Source organism: Passer domesticus, chromosome 1 (genome assembly GCF_036417665.1).
Source record: "Passer domesticus isolate bPasDom1 chromosome 1, bPasDom1.hap1, whole genome shotgun sequence".
NCBI classification, from domain to species: Eukaryota; Metazoa; Chordata; class Aves; order Passeriformes; family Passeridae; genus Passer; species Passer domesticus.
The window spans coordinates 19,387,296-19,404,913 of NC_087474.1; the positions used below are offsets into that span (position 1 = coordinate 19,387,296).

General features: G+C 38.6%; 1 protein-coding gene across 2 annotated transcripts in view; it reads right to left on the minus strand.

Annotated features, from left to right (window-relative positions):
• Positions 1-531: 531 nt before the first annotated feature.
• LOC135293960 (macrophage mannose receptor 1-like) overlaps positions 532-17,618 on the minus strand; it is a 31,339-nt gene continuing 14,252 nt past the window's right edge. For both annotated transcript variants that reach the window (XM_064408670.1, XM_064408679.1), the window contains 13 exons: positions 17,211-17,278; positions 15,459-15,559; positions 14,092-14,234; positions 13,034-13,148; positions 11,805-11,953; positions 10,201-10,303; positions 9,145-9,377; positions 7,516-7,681; positions 6,370-6,522; positions 6,004-6,120; positions 4,418-4,585; positions 2,489-2,530; positions 532-2,081 (listed from right to left, as the gene is read on the minus strand). In XM_064408670.1, coding sequence (XP_064264740.1) covers positions 1,843-2,081; positions 2,489-2,530; positions 4,418-4,585; positions 6,004-6,120; positions 6,370-6,522; positions 7,516-7,681; positions 9,145-9,377; positions 10,201-10,303; positions 11,805-11,953; positions 13,034-13,148; positions 14,092-14,234; positions 15,459-15,559; positions 17,211-17,278 — 1,797 coding nt within the window. In that variant the 3' untranslated portion in view covers positions 532-1,842. The remainder of the gene's footprint in view (positions 2,082-2,488; positions 2,531-4,417; positions 4,586-6,003; positions 6,121-6,369; positions 6,523-7,515; positions 7,682-9,144; positions 9,378-10,200; positions 10,304-11,804; positions 11,954-13,033; positions 13,149-14,091; positions 14,235-15,458; positions 15,560-17,210; positions 17,279-17,618) is intronic.

The following is a 17,618-nucleotide window of genomic DNA, read 5'->3' on the forward strand; positions in this document are numbered from 1 at the left end:
CAAGCCAGACAGAAGGGTCCTTTATGGAAGTGTTAGAAGAGTGGATTAAATCTTTTTAATCTGCTCAGTGCTGTGAGGATCTCAGCTAAAAAACCTTATCTACTGGTGCAGTGCACTGTCAGAAGGACCTACATACCACAGCACAGGCTCTAGAAAGGAACAGCAGAAAGGATGAGAGACCTGGAAGATGTAATCAGTGAAATGCAGACAGCAGAGCTAGTGTTGCTATCAGCAAATATTGAGAGGAGATATGAAAGAGCTATCAATATATAAAATCTGTCTCAGAAACTACTAGTTCAGACCAGCACACAAGTACTCTTAAATTGCAACACTTCCATTAGACAAGTAAACCCTTCAAATGTTGCAGATAAAGAAGCAGTGAGACATAATTTCACAGATTGGTATGCAGCATTTAAGAGCATGCTAGACTAGGAAAAGTGGATGCTCATTTGTGTATAAAATTAAAGGCCCCATCCCTCCTTTCTCTTTTTCTGTTATGATTAATTGTTCTGTTTAAGAAGAGACACACACTTTTACTTAGAATCAGCCTTTTAATTCCCATTTAGTGAACAAATGCAGAATAAAAACTTATTTACATGTTTTTCATACACACACAAAATATTTTTAACTTAAACACAATTAAAACATGTCAGAAGATTAAAATATCAAAAAGTATCAAATTAAATAAGGACATCCACTGCACTAAGAGCTTTGAGCCATATGGTTGTTTGCATTTGGCATAAAAGACACTTGGAAAGTAAAAATTAAAAACGCCTGTATGTGAGCCTATTTTAAGATTTATGAAGCCTGAGAATATACCAGTAGACCAGTATATGATCCAATGTCATCAGCTCCATCATGATGGAAGTCTAGAATGAGACTCAAAGGTTTAAAACAGACTTGGACAGGGAGAATTTGGTTAGAAATTAGAAAAGACATTCTAAAGGTAAGTTTCATTAGGCTTTGACAAATTGGCCTAAAAAATTATGAAATCTACACTGGCATTGGAGATATCAAGAATACTTTTTATGTCAATGTTCAGGTGTGAATTAAATATAATTTCTCTTTCCTTCCCGTCCTTTTGCAGCATCCTTTGATATCCCTACTTGACTGTTTATGATAAACCACTATATTCACAATACACTCCCACCTCTCATCACAGTTGATCTTTCAATGCATATGTTACAGAATTACAGCAGAAGAAATACAATTTACACTTTGCCTTTCATCAGTCATAAACAGAGGAGGAAGTTATGTTAATTCTGATATTATGGGCAACACAAAGAGTTTCTGTGATACCTCAGTAGCAAAGAGAAGACCTGGACCCACAGCACTGGAGCAGGTTGCCTGGCTGAAGCTAGGACCTGGTCTTGCCTCAAACAGGGATCTGCACCAGGTGAGCTTGGACATCCTGTCCAGCCTGTGCAATTCTGCCAGTCTGTGCTGGACATCAACAGGACACTTTCATGGTACCTACAGGTCTGGATATGCTTTCTGGAACATGCTAAGGAGCATATTCTCATAACTGAATATGGTGAAAACAGTTCTTGTGCCTAAAGACGATGCTGGATGTGTGCGGCGGCTGGAGCTGCCTGAGTGTTGGCTGACACAAATAGCTCCAGGTCTGTGTGAAAGCTCAACAACCCTCCCAGGTACTAAAGTTTGTGAGCAGATTTCTGTATCTGCCTTGCAAGTTTGCTTGTCCCTGCTAGCAGAGAAAGCAAGAAGCAATCCATGCAAAATTAAATAGAATTTCCACAGGAGAAAATTGTTTTCCTTAAGAATTCTTGCATGCCAACACTTTAATTCTTTTCAAAATCAAGCCCAAGATTACCCAGCCTATTAAATTGTTGCCTGTTCATTTTCTTCAATATTGGTCACAAGACAATTTGATTCATGAGTTCCAAGGTCACCACGGTATATGGCATTGTCAAACCCAGCTGTAAACATCTGTCGATCACGTCTTCTTTTATAGAAACAATACAAGGTGAGGCCAGTGCCAGATAGCAGAAGGAAGACCAGTACAAAAATCATCCCCCCTAAACCACTTGAAGATGAAGCAGCAGCTTCGTTTCTTGATGCTGTAGAAGACAAAAGAGAACAATTGCTACAAATGCCCAGAGACTGCTGTGGCATACAACAAATATCTCCCTAAGCAAGAAACTGAGTCAAAACAAAAGTACTGAACAATCATAATAGCAGTTAAAATTGATGCATGTTCCAGCTAAATAATGCAAAATTTGGCTCAATCTGTTCTAATGAACATTATGTTGTACTACATATACAACTGGTAAGGAAAAAAAATAAGACATCCAGTTTGAGAGAAGTGCTCTCATTTTAAACTGATTTTAAAAAAATAATCCTTAAATTAAATAGGTTAAATGGGTACTTAAATTAAAGTTTCTGGGGGATATTCCACTTGTAAATAATGAATGGTTATAAACCTATTGAAATTTCTGGGTTTTTGGCTTAAAAGAAACCAACTTACCATTATTTACAGGTGAGTCATGGGTTGGCTCAATTTCAGCAACTTCAAAATTAAAAAAAAATATATATTATACAGTTTGAAAGTAACAGTTCAATGAAATAAATACTGCATAAAATAATCATAGAATCATAGAATGGTTTGGGTTGGAAAGATCATTTAAAGATCATTGAGTTCCAACCCCCCTGCCCTGGACAGGCACACCTTGCAGAGACCAAGTTTCTCACAAGCCCCTACCCAACCTGGCCTTGAACATTTCCAGGGCTGAGTACCCACAACTTTTCTGGACAGCCTGTCCCAGTTACTCACCACCTTCACATTAAAGAATTTCCTCCTAATATATGAGCTAAACACACTCATCTTTTTTATTTTAAAGTCCCTTGTCTTGTCACTACATGTCCTTGAAAGAAGTCTCTCTCCAGCTCTCTTTTGGGCCCCCATTAGGAACTGGAAAGTTTTATAAGGTCTTCCTGGACTCTTCTCTTCTCCAGACTAAGCAATCCCAGCTCTCTCAGCCTGTGCTCATACGGGAGGTGCTCCAGCCCTCAGATTATCTTCAATGTCCTTCTCTGAACCAAGCTGAGTAGGCTATTTCAAAAGTAGGTTATTTCAAATGGTTTAAAAATAACCTAGTTGAGTTTTTCTTGTGCTGGGAGCCCCAGAGCTGAACAAAGTATGTGCACATGAAAAATATATAAAAATTTATTTTTAGAAATTATGCTGAATCCATGAAATATACTTGCTAAAAACATTTGTAAAAGAAGAAAACCTCAGTACTAACTGTCATCATCTCACCATTGCTTTGAACACTTTTTATGTAAGGTAGATTGTGTTCAAAGTTTTTACTCTTCCACAGTATAAAGCTTAACACACACTTCACACACAAAGAATTCTATATTTTATGCTTCCAAAAATGAAAAGCACAGTTGTACTTATCACTTCAGCTGTATTTTTAGGCAGACTCCTTTTCCTCCCTCCATTGCTGGAGGGAGTTAATTGCTTGCTGGACTGACTGACTGGACCCTAAAACGCTCATGGATGACTCCATTGCCTACCCACCAAGTTCCACAGGCAGAATTGGTCCCTACTACATCAATTACATTTGTGTGGTTGGTCTGTTTGCCAGCAGCAAATGTGACCCATTCAAACTGTCTCCCAGCTGATGTGTGCAAACACAGCTAGGTCTGTGCACATACATTGACCCACAACAGCTGCATGTGTGCAGGTTTATGTCCTTCATGTTTTATGCAGTACTGCTGCGCACACAAGCAGGACTCACTCCAACCTGTGACATTTCACCAGATTTCTCATCAGCTGTCATCTAAAACATCACAGGGCCACAAGTAACCATTATAAATTAAGCACACCATGCTGTTTGGTTGTCCTGACATGTCTCACTGTGCCCCTGCCCGCAGAGAAATGAATTGGGCCCCATTGCCCACCCTCTGATGCTTTCTTCTTGCTCATCCAGCAAATCCCAGCTGCTTCACCATGGTGGTACTGTCCCCACCAGCAGCACCTGCCTTCTCTCTGCAGGAGCTCAGTGACTTTGCACTGCTTCCCCTCAGCTTACCTATGGGGACAGAATCTGCCTTTCTTCTCAGTGCTCTTCAGTTTAATCTTCTGTTCATCATCTACTGCTCCTTGCACTCTAACCATGAATCTTCTCTGAATTATCAACAGATAATATGTCCTTCCCTACCCCAGGGCCCAGAAATCTATGTTTTTAAACTGAGGGGAGGGAACAGTTACTCAGATTATTCTCCAACATTATTTCTCACCATTTTAAACAGAAATTACTCTTGTCTTTGATTCAGATGCACATGCATCAGCACCAATGCATGAAGCTACCAGTGCCTAAACGCTGATGACCTGATGTGTATCAACCCAAATCTTTGAAAATCACCTAAAGCACAGAAATTCAGAACTTACTTTTGGGGATTTTGCAAATAAAATTCTGGTCAACAGAGCAGTAATATGTCCTCCAGGTTCCGCTTGAGACATCCATGTCAACACAGTGTTCATCAAAAAGTACTGTAGGCTCTCCTTTGTCCCAGTTGACATATTCTACTGCACTTCTGTCCATCCATATCCATTCTCCTAAAATCAAACGTATTACCTAGTGAGTGAATGAAGTGGAGCATAACTTCTAGTCTACTGGCCACAATGACATATCAGATCAGATCTGGGATTTTTTTAGTTGATTTAAATGGTATCCCAGAGCACCTATTTCTCACTCTAGAGAACTTATTTCTCACTCTTTTAACAGCCAGAACTTTTCAGGGGGAAGTGTACCAAATGCAAATGCTCACAAAGTTAACTTTATTAGTGTTCATAGCTGTCACTTATATAAGGAAAACTTGTCCAGCTTCCCAGGGACCTTTAGCTGAAGCCTGCACCCAGGGCTGTGCCTGGAGACCTTAAGAAAACAGAGGACCTGTACCAGCCAGTATCAGCAGTGCCAGCATACAGAATGCTCAGGAGATTTTCTTTGTGTGTATATTCAAGACCAGTGAATGACTATTTTATTACAGCTGGATTAATTATCTTCGCAAATTTAATTATCTCACTCTTTAATCATCTCATCTGCTGACTGTCAAGCATCTCCCATCAAGTAGGAATAATAGCTGTCTTCCCTCCCTCTGTGTGGGCTTTTGTGGCAGCGTATCCTGGTGTATCCAGCTGCCTCAGTGCCACTTCCTCTGTCCCTCCCCTGCAGCTGCACCTCCCTCCTGCCCCTGCACTGTGCCACTGTAGGGGACAGGTCAGGAGCAAGTCCCTGCTTTTGTAGTGCTCATTTTCAGCTAGAACAGATCAGCCTGGCACACCATTCCTGCTGGTGACAGACACAGACTTGAGCAGAAGCTGGAGCCCAGTCTAGACTCAGTCTGGAGGTTTACCCTCAAAGTCTGCCAAGAAAAACTGGATTCAGAATTATGATCATATAGAATACAGTATCAAATTTGCAGTTACAGCAGTTTTAAAAAGCTCCCAAAAAACAAAAGAACCGCATTAAATATATTTGGATAAAAATGAAAAGTTCCACCAAAAATTTACAGAAAAAAGCACTGAAATTTAGATTAATAATTTTTTTCTAGGCAGCTCATATGAGATGCTATGCCCTGTGTTGTCTAGAAATAAATTTAAATTTAATTTAAAACAACATTTAATGATGACAACATTTTGCTTAAAATACTACAGTGGCTAAATGTTAAGTAATTTGAGGCAATAGGCAATAGGAAACATTTTTAGCCAACTACTGCAATGCTAAGCTAAAACCTTTTACAGAAAAATATACTCTAATTGCAACAATGATACAGAAAGCATAGACCTCTTGGTGGTTTATGTTTTTAATATATATGCAGAAAAGCTATTGAATGTTTATAAGGTTTTTTCACTGATTATTTATTAAATATTTAGCATATTTGTACTACTAATTAGTGTGTTAGTAGTGTTCAGTATTCACTCTGTTTACTTAGTATCTATTTTCATCTCAGTATACACTGTGAAATAATTACCATCAATATTTTTGAACAATCCTATCCAAAACTTTCTGAAGTCACTTGCAAGTGGAGACAAGTAAAGTAAGAGAAAATTCATTTCAGCCGAATCTTCTATGGAAACCAGAGAGGCACCTAAAAATATCAATTAAAGATTACATACAATTTCAGTGAGATTTTTCATTATAAATTAATTATCTCAGTAAAAATTCATTACATGCTCCATGATCATCATTGCCATATAGTAAAACTGCTTGATAATAAATTTAAATTAGGTGTAGCATATAATTGATACACACATTAAGTATTATAATTTGGCTCTGGATTAAAAAGCCAAACACACAAACAACCTGTAAAATATCCTAATTAAAAAAGGGCACTTACCCATTTGAATGCACATCATGGAAGCATCAGGCCAACTTTCCTCAGAAGTGGTGTGAACATAGTAACAGTGCCCACGGAAGGGAATCCAAGATCTACCACGCTTCGGTTCGGGACACTTCCCAGGAAGCTGAGGTGGCTCACTGGGGATTAACTCTATTAAGAAGACACACAGGTTTTAGTGGAGTTTTAAAACCTAAGGGAAATATGTACTCCTGAATCGCACATCAGACCTACAAATGTGACAATTATTCCAAGGAAAAGGAATATCCCATAGACTTAACTCATTACAAAGTATTGAATTAAGCTTGACAAACTAGTAATAAATTATCCTGGCTGGAGTTGGTTCTCCAGTCTGCTAAAGGAGCCTTACACCAGTCTAAGTGCAATTGTCTTCAACACTGCAATTTTTATCTAAAATTTGTGAAACAGAATGAGGAATGAGTCAGCATACATAAGGGATCTCAACACCACAACTCTGTGACTTGTGTCTAGCCAGTTTCTAGAAAAGTCAGAGAAGTTGTCTGTACCTGCCCTTGTACATCATGCATCCTAATCAATGTAAAAGCAGAATTTATAGCCTATTACATCACCAGATAAAAGCCAAAACAGAGATTAAATTAATATAAAATTTGCTGTGAATTATGGTGCAAAAATTATGAATTTTGTATATAATTTGCAACATGTTTGAAAATTGCATGAAATGTTTGAGCACTAAAGTATTTGGGCAGAAGCAACAAACTAATTGATTTGCCTCCTACACTGACAGAAGTTTCTTAACTCACAATATTTCAAAAGATACTTTAAGTGTGAAAGTATATCATTAATATATTTATAGTTAGGCTAAAATTGATTGATTATGTAGCTCTTGATAAATACGGATGCAAAAAACCACTATGGCATGTGGCATGAAATATTGCAGCTGTTTTTATGATGTGCATGTGTTGACTGGCCTGTGAAGTTAAGTGTCTGGAAATCACACAAGGCAGACTGGATAAGATTGGATCTACTCCTTAAAAATGTAAGAGTTCATCACAAGGCATACGCTGTCTATCACAACTTTTGCATATATGGAAATACTAAATTCAAATAAAAACATTAACTCAAATTCCAACCTCCCAAATAACATTTGTCCAATTCGGAACTTACCATTGGATTGCTTACAGAGTGATATAAATGTTTCATTGCATGATGCTGTCTTCCAAAAACCATCCAAATCTAAATAGACACAGGCTTTGTTTTTATTTGGTTCTCCACTGCCCCAGTTAAGATACCTGCTCCTCCTTCTATCTGACCACACGTATTGGCCACCAGTCTAAAAGCAAATCACAATTATGATTATGTCACATACAAGAGTTAGATTGGAAGAACATTAAGATCGCACATGATTGCATGCAAAAAGTTAGGGAAAAAAAATAGAATCATGGTTTCTTGCACAAGATTGTGTAATGAATATGTAAGAACTGGTCCATACTCCCACTCTCCACAGCAGGTAGGGCAGTGGTCCTACAGATGTTCAGCATGCAGCCTACATTATTTAATTCACACCATTCATCTCATGCCCTAAGTGGGCAAAGGGTCTTGAGGTAATAAATGTGAATATACAGATGAAGATTTCATCAAATGAGTCCACATATGCACACAGATCACGTAAAGATTGCAGAGAAACTATTCCTTTAACAAAGGCTTCTCTAGGTATTTAGAAAGCAAAGAGGAAAATCCGAGGTTTCACTGGAGAGAGAAAACTGATGAGGCATTCTTTGGGGTTGGACCACAGAACTCTGCTACCCGTATTAACTGTGCTTGTGGTAAGTTTGTGAGTCTTGCATGGGCCAGCTACCAGAGATGAGCTAAGCATGTATTTTATCAGTGGATTTCACCAGTGTTTGCAGAGGATAATTGACATTAGTCACACATGGCTTCTGCTCTCCCATCCTGTGCAGCCTAGATCCTTCCTCCCATCCTGTTCTTTGTGCCATTTCCTTTCCTGTCTGCTTTGAGACCCTTGGCCATGTTTCATTCCAGATTCCTGGCTAATCCCAGTTTCCCAGTGCTCTCACTGAGATGCAGCTGCAGTTCCTCTCACCTCAGCACCTGTGCCCTAGCTCAGACCTGTGTCCCACCAAGCTCTTGTTCTGCCTCTCTCCACTTGATTTCTGCCCAGCTTCAATTCCAAAAATATCCAGCTACATTTTATTTGTCCATGTTCTTTTTTACATGCCTCTGTTGATGCTTGCCATTTCAGACCTCTCCACTCTTAGCTGAGTTTGCTGTCAGTTTTACACAAGGCACCAGCTTCAGCTCCAACAGCCAGCCCAAGGAGTCCCCATTGCCAGAGCCCTGCTCTTTCCTCTATTGCCCAGCACGAGATCTTGTACTGCTGGGCTGTGACTTGAAACAAAAACTTAAACTCACAAAGAAAGAACTATTTTAACCCATTTTTTTCTTTGGTGTTCTCCACAGTGTGCCTTTAGAAACAGCACTGCTCCACCACAGGAGCATGTGGTAGACCATGGAGGGGGAAGTGAGAGCTTCATTGCTGCTTTTACCACTGAAGCCACTCAGGGCTGCAGCTACATCCTTGGTGGTCTTTGAAGTGTGGGCTCTGGCAGTTCTTGTTTACACTATGGGCAAACATTTAGATGTGTAAATCCCTTCAAGTGGAGGGAAATCAGGAGCCCTTGCAAGATTTTGATTCCTGTCACACATCCATGGATTTGACCAATAGTTTATCTAAGGTAATGCTGTGATTGTCACAAGCAATTGGGCTCGACTCACCATGTTGCTGTTAAGGCCAATCCATACAGGCTCTCCGTGCTTTAATATTTGTAGCCACAGGAAAGATTCAGCATAAGGATCCAGGATGCTGGCCAGTTCTGCAGACTGGTCCCTGCAGTTCTTCTCTGCTTTTTCCCAGCTCATTTTGTAGTTGATGACTTCGTAGCGGTCATCACCATAATTGTTAAAGCCAAACACCGGAACTGTGGGTTGGGAGTGCAGCAGTTTGGGGTCTGTAACAAGCAAAAGAACAACCGAAAATCTAACTTTATATTGGCTCAGACTTATAACACTGAGACACAATCTAATGTACTGGAATTGTCATGTAATGATGAGAAACTGCAATAACAAATTAAGATATGTCAAAAAATCCCTGCAATGATGAAATCCACATTTTCACGTACTGTGACAAAGTTTTCTAATACTTGTCAGAATTACCTTTCAGCATAAGTATCTGTGTCATGCCCAGAAATACACCTTGTAAGCACCAGACCTACCTAAATCATATTGTACCAATGCAGAACATTAAAGGAAACAATTTCTTCAAATTTTTCATTACATATTGGCATTCGTTGTATTTCTGACAAGGAAGAGGGTATGATAAACACACCATGAGCAAGCAGAGGGATGTGACTGCTGCTGCTGAAATGGTCTGAGAAAGAATGTAAAGGAAATTATGCAGGGCAGTTTAAAAAAAATAAAGAACTTGCAGTGTTTTTAATATACCATTAAAAATTCCAGTTTTGAAGATTGCAAAGACAATTCACTCAACCACCTTTAATTGCTAAAAATAGTAAACTAACTGATGATACATAGATCTATTTTTTGTTGTTGCTGTTATTTACTGTTCTAGTTTTTGAAATAGAAAAAATTAAGATATTTTCTCCAAAGAAATAAAATGTGTGGATCATCTTTTTAAAATGGTCCATAATGCATGTGATACTGTCATTAATTTCAGTTAGGTTAGGGCAGAATTACAGGAAAGTCACTTTTAGCACCAGTTTGAAATTACCACAATAAATCAGGTCTACTAGAAAGTGGTGAAAGAAAACTCACCAGAATTTTTTTGGCAGATGTAACTTTTGCTTGCTTTACACCCTTCATCTTTCCATTTCCCTGCCTGTTCAATAGGGTTCTTCATCAAAAAGACACAATCATCCTACAAGACAAGTGAGATTAAAAGAAAAAACTGTGGATAAATAGGAAGCATTCCTACTTCTTCTGGATACACTGACTCATGCATCACATACAGAGGAATAATATGAAGTTCATAAAACTCATACAACCAATGGTCAGGCACATTGTATGGCAATAAACCTTTGCAACTCAGCCCTAGGAAGGTCTGCCCTTGGATGATAGAGGGAGTTACAAGGCACAGCACAGAGGCAGGAGGATGTGTCTGGGGCTGCCTGGACATAGACAGCTCTGTGCATGGCCCTGGACGTGTGCCTGTGTGCAAGCTCCCATGTGTGTGCTAGCTCTGCCCCACAGGTCTGCTGCTGTTTTTCCAGCAAGTTGTGGGGAATTGCACTGAAGCTTAAATGGAGAGCTGAATTCCTCCTTGTGCCCCAGCTCAGGACTAGGAAGCAAAGTGGTCACTACAGTGTAGTAATGTAGAGGTAGTTTGCCAGAAACAACCTTTTGTTGGAGAAACTCCCACACCCTTCCTGCTGCTCTTTGGACCCTTTACCTTCCTCATTTCCTCCCACAGCATGGGAAGATGTGGCTTGGCCTCCTGCAGGGGGATGCAGTAGCTGTCCCACCTTGCCTCAGTATAACCCTGTGCTGCCTCCAAACCCCCTTCTGGCACTAGCCCAGGGCTTGCCTGCAGGAGACAGAAGCTGTATGTGCAGTGATTTCTGGAGGGGAATGGTCACAGCCTTCTGCAGAAAGCATAGGCCTGTGTGAGATGGGAAAGCCGTGGAGATTCCAAAACCCAGCTCTAGCCTGATGGTAGCTGTAGCTCAAAGAACTTTTTTACATTTTAACTGAATGTGAAACTATACTCTTAATGAAAAAAGAGAAACTTGGTAGAGCTAGCACAGGGGTGTAGAAACAATTCTATTGGGCAGTACTCTACATTGATCATTTCACAATTACTGAGTAACACTAAGTTTTATCTTACAATTACGCACGAAAAGTACAGAGATCCCAGAAGTTTCAAAGCACAGAGAAAGGATTTTTCAATATGAAGATTAGGGAAGCATAAAAATTAGAAAGGAAGACTCAGACTCCCTCTTTTGAGTATTTCATTTAATGCATTTACCTTGACAGGCTCAGTGCCAAGAAATGTCAGTGCGTGTAATTATCTGAGTATTTTCATCAAATCTAAATAACACTCACTGCATCCCAAAATGATATAGTTTATGCTAAGATTAATTTGAATATCCTGATGAGTCATGGTAAAGTGAGGGAAATTGCTCACATGTCTGAGTTTTGCATATTCTTCCAAACCTCTGTGTGAACTCATAGAGAACCAAATACAGAAGCTGAAAAAAAGTGTGTAGATACACCTCCCACAAGGATACTCTGCTTTTAAAAAGCAATGAGACAACAAAAATCTTCATAAAGGAAAAGACAGAAATACAGTAGTAGTTACATACGTTTTGTTCATTTACCAAGTTGTAATGTTCAAGTGACAAACAGAAATTGATGCTTACCATGCTATAATAACTTCGGGAACCTTTTGCCCAATTTGTGTAGTCTACTGGGCTTCCATCTGTCCACAAGTATGTGTGCTCCTGATTTATGTCATTCAGTCCAATCCAAGCATCAGTTGCAGCATTTTTTAAGAGGGACATAAGGAAAGCTGAAGGGAAAAAAGAAAAATTGTATTAGGAAGGAAACTGAATGCACTCTTCCCCAATGCCACAGACTTTGGAGTGCCTGAAACCAGGATATGAGTTTTCTCTTTATAATAAGGTGCCAATCTCATGACAAAAATAAAATTTATATCTATTAATGGATATTAAACATCAGTCATCTGAAGTTAAAATTGGAAAAAAGTGTATACAAATTCAAGGATGGGCAAATTTTTAATGAAACAGGAATTTATTTGTACATCTTCTATGTTGCTCATCATCTGAGGAAGCATGGAATATGTCCTATTACAGAAATTAACATGAGTACACTAAGACCTGGCACATAGAAATTGAGTCCACTGAGTGTGCACTTTCTTTTCTTCTTTGGTTAATCTTTTTTTATCCTGACTTAATAACTTAATTTCTGAACATGTATAACACAAAATAAACCTCACTTAGTAACCAAGTACCCATGAAGCAAGTATGTATGAATTTGTGGAATACCAGATGCTGCTCTCCTTAGTTCCTGCCAAGACTGACTTTACATTGAAATTATCTCCTTCCTCTGCTACAAAAAATAAATTTAAGCCACTAGCACTGATGGAGTGAGGTAGGAGATGGTCCATGTGCATTCCTCAGGACCTGAGGCAGCACATCTCCCAAGCAAACATGAGGCATCTTAAAACATTTGCAACACGCTGAGCAGCAAGACCAGCAGGTGCTGAGGTCCAGCAGAACGAGGGGAACAGGGGGAAGCTGGGACTCCAGCACTGGAGCCTTCTGCTGCCTGAGAATGTGTCCTCCACTGGCACCCACAGCATCTGGCTCAGCAGCTGGTGCCCAGTGATTTGGGTTTGGATATGACTCCTTTTATGTGCCATTTTGGCATAGAATCATAGCCTAACCAGAGATGGATGTCACCTCAAGGATCAGCATTTTTCCAAAGGTGCAATTCCTCCTTCAGCATAAATTTGTATTGATATGGAATAAATAGTTGCGTATATGGCAGAAGACCTAACATATTTTTAAATATTTTTTTCGGAAATTACATGATGTGCCATTATTGTCAGAACACTGGTACTTTATACCTTGCTCTTCCTTTTTGGATATAGTAACCAGATTTCCTCCAAGATCAATGCAGTTGTTTCGTGCAGCATGCCATGTCAATGTATCATTTTCATCAAAGCCAAAGACTTTAAAACACTGAAAAAGAGAAGTGTGCCAAATCTGAATCTAGATGCTGTTTTAATTTCTGATGAAAACATCTCTGTTTGTAACAAACAAAATAAACTGGATATTTTATGTAAAAGGGGAGGTTTGCTATTTTAACAGTACTTTTTAGCTTGTCTTTAGGTGTAAATGACAGAGAAGACCTGTACTAGAAAAAGAGAATAAAGCACAGTATTTTGGCATCTATTTAAAAAAAGGGATATGCCAGTCTATTGATCTCCGCAGAAAGGTTTAAATTGCATTAAACCTTCTGAGCATAATTCTGAGATGTGACTGTGAGAGGAATGCTTAAGAAGACCTCAGAATACAAAAAAAGGATATGTTATTGGAGCAAAATATCTCCTCTTCTGTTGCCCTATTTGCCAAACAGTATCTGGTTCTCACAGGAAAATCTCAGAAAGGAAATTATTCTGACATTATAAAGAAAGCCATGAATTTATAATTTCTTGTAATATGATCTTACGAGGTTTTAGTCATTATACAGATTTGTCAGAGTAAAGCAACCCAAATGTGCTACCTAAAGCATGCAACTGAAAAGTTCAGCAGTTAATTTGTGGAATAGTTAAGGAAAATGGAAGGTGGGAAGAAGTGGTATATAAACACTGAGGGAAGAGTTAAGGGAAGAGACTTTGAAGCACCTCTTCCAGGAGGTAAGGGAAGAGAGAGAGATTTTAGGTTGAGAGAGCACCATGAAATAGAAGACACTGAGTTTGCAATTTTTCCTCAGGACAGAGAGAGAAGGAAAAGAAGACAACAGCCACTGGATCTCAAACAAAGGATCTCTATCAAACTGAAATATTTTTACTCAACCAAATTTGTGATAACTAAAAACCCTGCTACAATTGAAAAGCTGATTCAAAGATTTTTTTCATTCTGCTGTTTTAAAAATACAGTATACTGACATTTCATACTTCACCTTGTTATCAAAGAGGAGCCAGTCTTCCATACACCCACCCTGTGGCGGTGGTGAAGTGGGAGCAACAGTGGGACGGACAGTGTTGTTAAGCCTTTCACAGATGAACAACTCAACACTGCCACAGTTGATATCATTCCACGTGCCTGGAAAAAAATTAGAATTAGAACAAAACAAAACAAAACAAAATGCAATCAAGACTGAGATTAAAAGCGTCCTTTCCTAAAGAAAATCTATTGTAGGGAGTAAAACTGGTTACAGCATTTGTATTTTTCTCCCCCAGGAGCAATAAGTTATTGTATGTCTGTTTCTTCAAAATATTCACATTTCCAGCAAAATTTAGAATATAAATAATTTGTCTAGAAACAGAGATATTTCAATATTTCAATATTTCAAAATCATTGCACTGACAAAAGGGAGATTTAGTTCAAATGCTTAAACCTCTCAGGTCTGTAAAGTCTCTGGAATCACTCTGTCTATATAAGGCACTCAGTCCTGGGTACCTTCCTACCTGAGCTTCTCACAGTCCTAGAGTTTTTTGTTATCTTTTCTGCCTATTGGAGTGTGATTTAAGAGGACAACATTAACATAACCATCCCCATTTTACAGATCAGGAATGAATAAGAAAATTACATACATTTCATTGGCTGCAATTACAAGTAACCACCTACAGCAGAATTTTTCACACCTAATGTTTAATGGAGGCATTGTCATTTAATTCAGAGAAGTTAAGGACATGACTCATCAAGGTTTCCAAAACAGGACATAATATTTGCTCCCCAAAAACATCCATATCCTTCCATTCACCTCTAAGAGAGCCTAGGAAGATCACCTCAGCTATAGATCTTGAGATCAGAAATGTTTAAAAGTAGAAGAGATTTAGCGGTCCAAAAAAAAAGACTAAGTTCTTGGCTAGCATAAACACAATTGCTTCCAGTTCTCTGTATTAATGGATGTTAAAGAATATTTTCTTTTAATTTAAATATTGTATAATATTGCTTAATAATAATCCAAGCCATGGCCAAACCCTCAGTTTTTAGGAACTGCAGAAATGAAAGCAGATAGCTAATATACTGGGGAGGCGGGCATTAAATGGACAGAGGTTAGAGGAGAAAAAATACTGACTGTCTGCCAATTGTCTGATGCTGACCTCATTTATTTTTTCACTTACCAATTTTCTTACAATGTGTTAGCTACATAGAGTTCAATTTTTTAAAGTACATAAATAAGAGATTGGAATTTATTTTCCTTTGCTTTTTGAACATTATGAAGCATCAGCCTGTTCAGTATGTTAACCCATCCAGCCTTTCCCACACAATCCTCCAGGTCCAAGGCACATTCTGCAGATTGAATCTTGTTACAGCACCCACCTGTATGGGTATACATGACCACACAGTTTTCATCATTATTTGCAAAATTGGGTTCGTTTGGAGCCCAGGCAACATAGTTCACTGATGTTCCATCCATCCACCTGAAAGAAGTAATTTGAGGGAATTATAAGTTGAATTAATTAATATTTCTTTTCAAAGGATACATTTGAGTTTTGTATTTTAAGTTTCACGTATCATAGCTTACGAACACGTTTTTCTCTGTTAAAAGGAAACCAAGACCTTCCACTTGGAATTAGTGAAAAATATTTTCATATCAACTGTTGTGCTGACTCAGACCAGATCTGAACAAATCATCTTTATTGGTGGTCCCAACCTTACTTGGTCTCTGAACATTGATGTGTGTTGGAAATGCACCAGTCTAGGACTGGACCTGGATTTCTCTGGGGCACAGAAACAGACACTTGAGCTTATTCTAGCAATTTCCTGGGTCAAAAGCCATAATATAAGATGTTGTAGGGTAAGAAAGGGTCTTGAACCATAGACTGGGAACTTCTTGGAATCATTTTGTTAGGCATAGGAAATCTTTAATGTTATTTATCTATTTGCTATTTTTCTCCAATTATGTATCAATTGTTTCCTAGCTTGGTGATTCACAAATTTATTTTCAAAAAGTAGCCAAGAAAAAAGTGAAAAGGTCTCAGTGTGCTGGAAGTCAAGTGATGAATCAGACAAGACTGACAATCTTCAGGCAATAACACCTCCAGGACAATCTAATGTTTTTCCAATTTTGGAGACAGAGTAAGTACATGGATGTTTTTGAAAGTAAATTACAAATTAGGAGTTCATCAGGATGCCTAGCTGCTTGCAAACCTCCTGAGTCAAATTAGAAAAAGCAGTACATAATAAACAAGGAGAAAGAATACAAAGCAAATGGTGGCACCTTCATCCAAAAGGGAAGAGAATGAGACTAGTGAGGGAACAAGGGAGGACTGGGAAAACAACGACCATCTGAGCAGTGAATGTGATGTAGAAAGCAGAATCTCCATGAGCTGAGACTACAGAGTCTCTGTGGTTTGTGGCCAACAGAGCAACCTGTGACAACAGAAGAAAGACTAAAATGAAGAGGCTGAGACTCATCTGACCAAGCTTTGAATCCCAAAATTATGTACTAGAAAAAGATGCAGCGGGAGAGAAGAATGCCACAGGAGATGTCTGCAACACATCCAAGGTTCCAGGGGACATATAAGATAATTCCAGGGCACTTTGTTTCCAAAAACAATTGTAGAAGAGTAACAACTCCATGTCACCTGCAGCTGCCATGCCCTCAACTCTGAGAGTACAACCATCTGGAAAACCAGACAAGGGCTCTCCAGGATTGATATTTCACCTCTAAAAACCCCTTTGGTGCCTCTCACTGCAGGTTTCCAGGGTTCTTTTTCTTTGATCATTTCAACATTAAGTAATACAAGTACTGTCTGGAATATGTTGGAGACCTCCAACCACATTTTCCTTTCATCTAACAAAGAAAATATGATGATGCCTGACTTACTGTGATCCAGCAGCCTTAGAATACAAAAGCAGAGTAAAGAATCAAAAGAGGTAGAAATAGATAGTAGAAATATGATAGGAGAAGTGCGTTGCTGAAGAGAAGAATTCCATTTCAAAACTGTGTGAGGAGATAAACCTGTCTACAGGTTGTGTCACTCATGGAATTTCAACTATCTCCTAGAGCCAACCATGTCAAATGTCAATACATTACGAGTCTGACAAAATTAATTTGTTTTTACTTACCGGAAAGTCCTGTCAAGGCTCACACTTAAGCCAATGTAGAAGTTGTTCCCCCAGTCTTTGTAGAAAATCTAAAATAAACAAACAAACAAATTTACTTAGCTGTAATAAAACAGATTTCAAGTAAAATAAAAAAAAGTTCCAGAAATGCTGTAGTTTCTGTTGGTTAATTGCATAGTGTGTAATGTGCAGGGAGTTGCTGGAATTATGTGCCCAAACTGCAAAAATGCATAATTTTCCTCCAATTTTCAGTATATAACTAGGGGAAAGAAAAAAATAAAAAACTAACACAAAAACAAAAACAACAACCAAAAAAATTGCAAATCATCTGAAAAAAAATGGAGGAAAAAAACTATGTTGAGAAGGCAAGAATGACCTCTTAGGCAGGCTTGTAACAATATTATTGAGAGT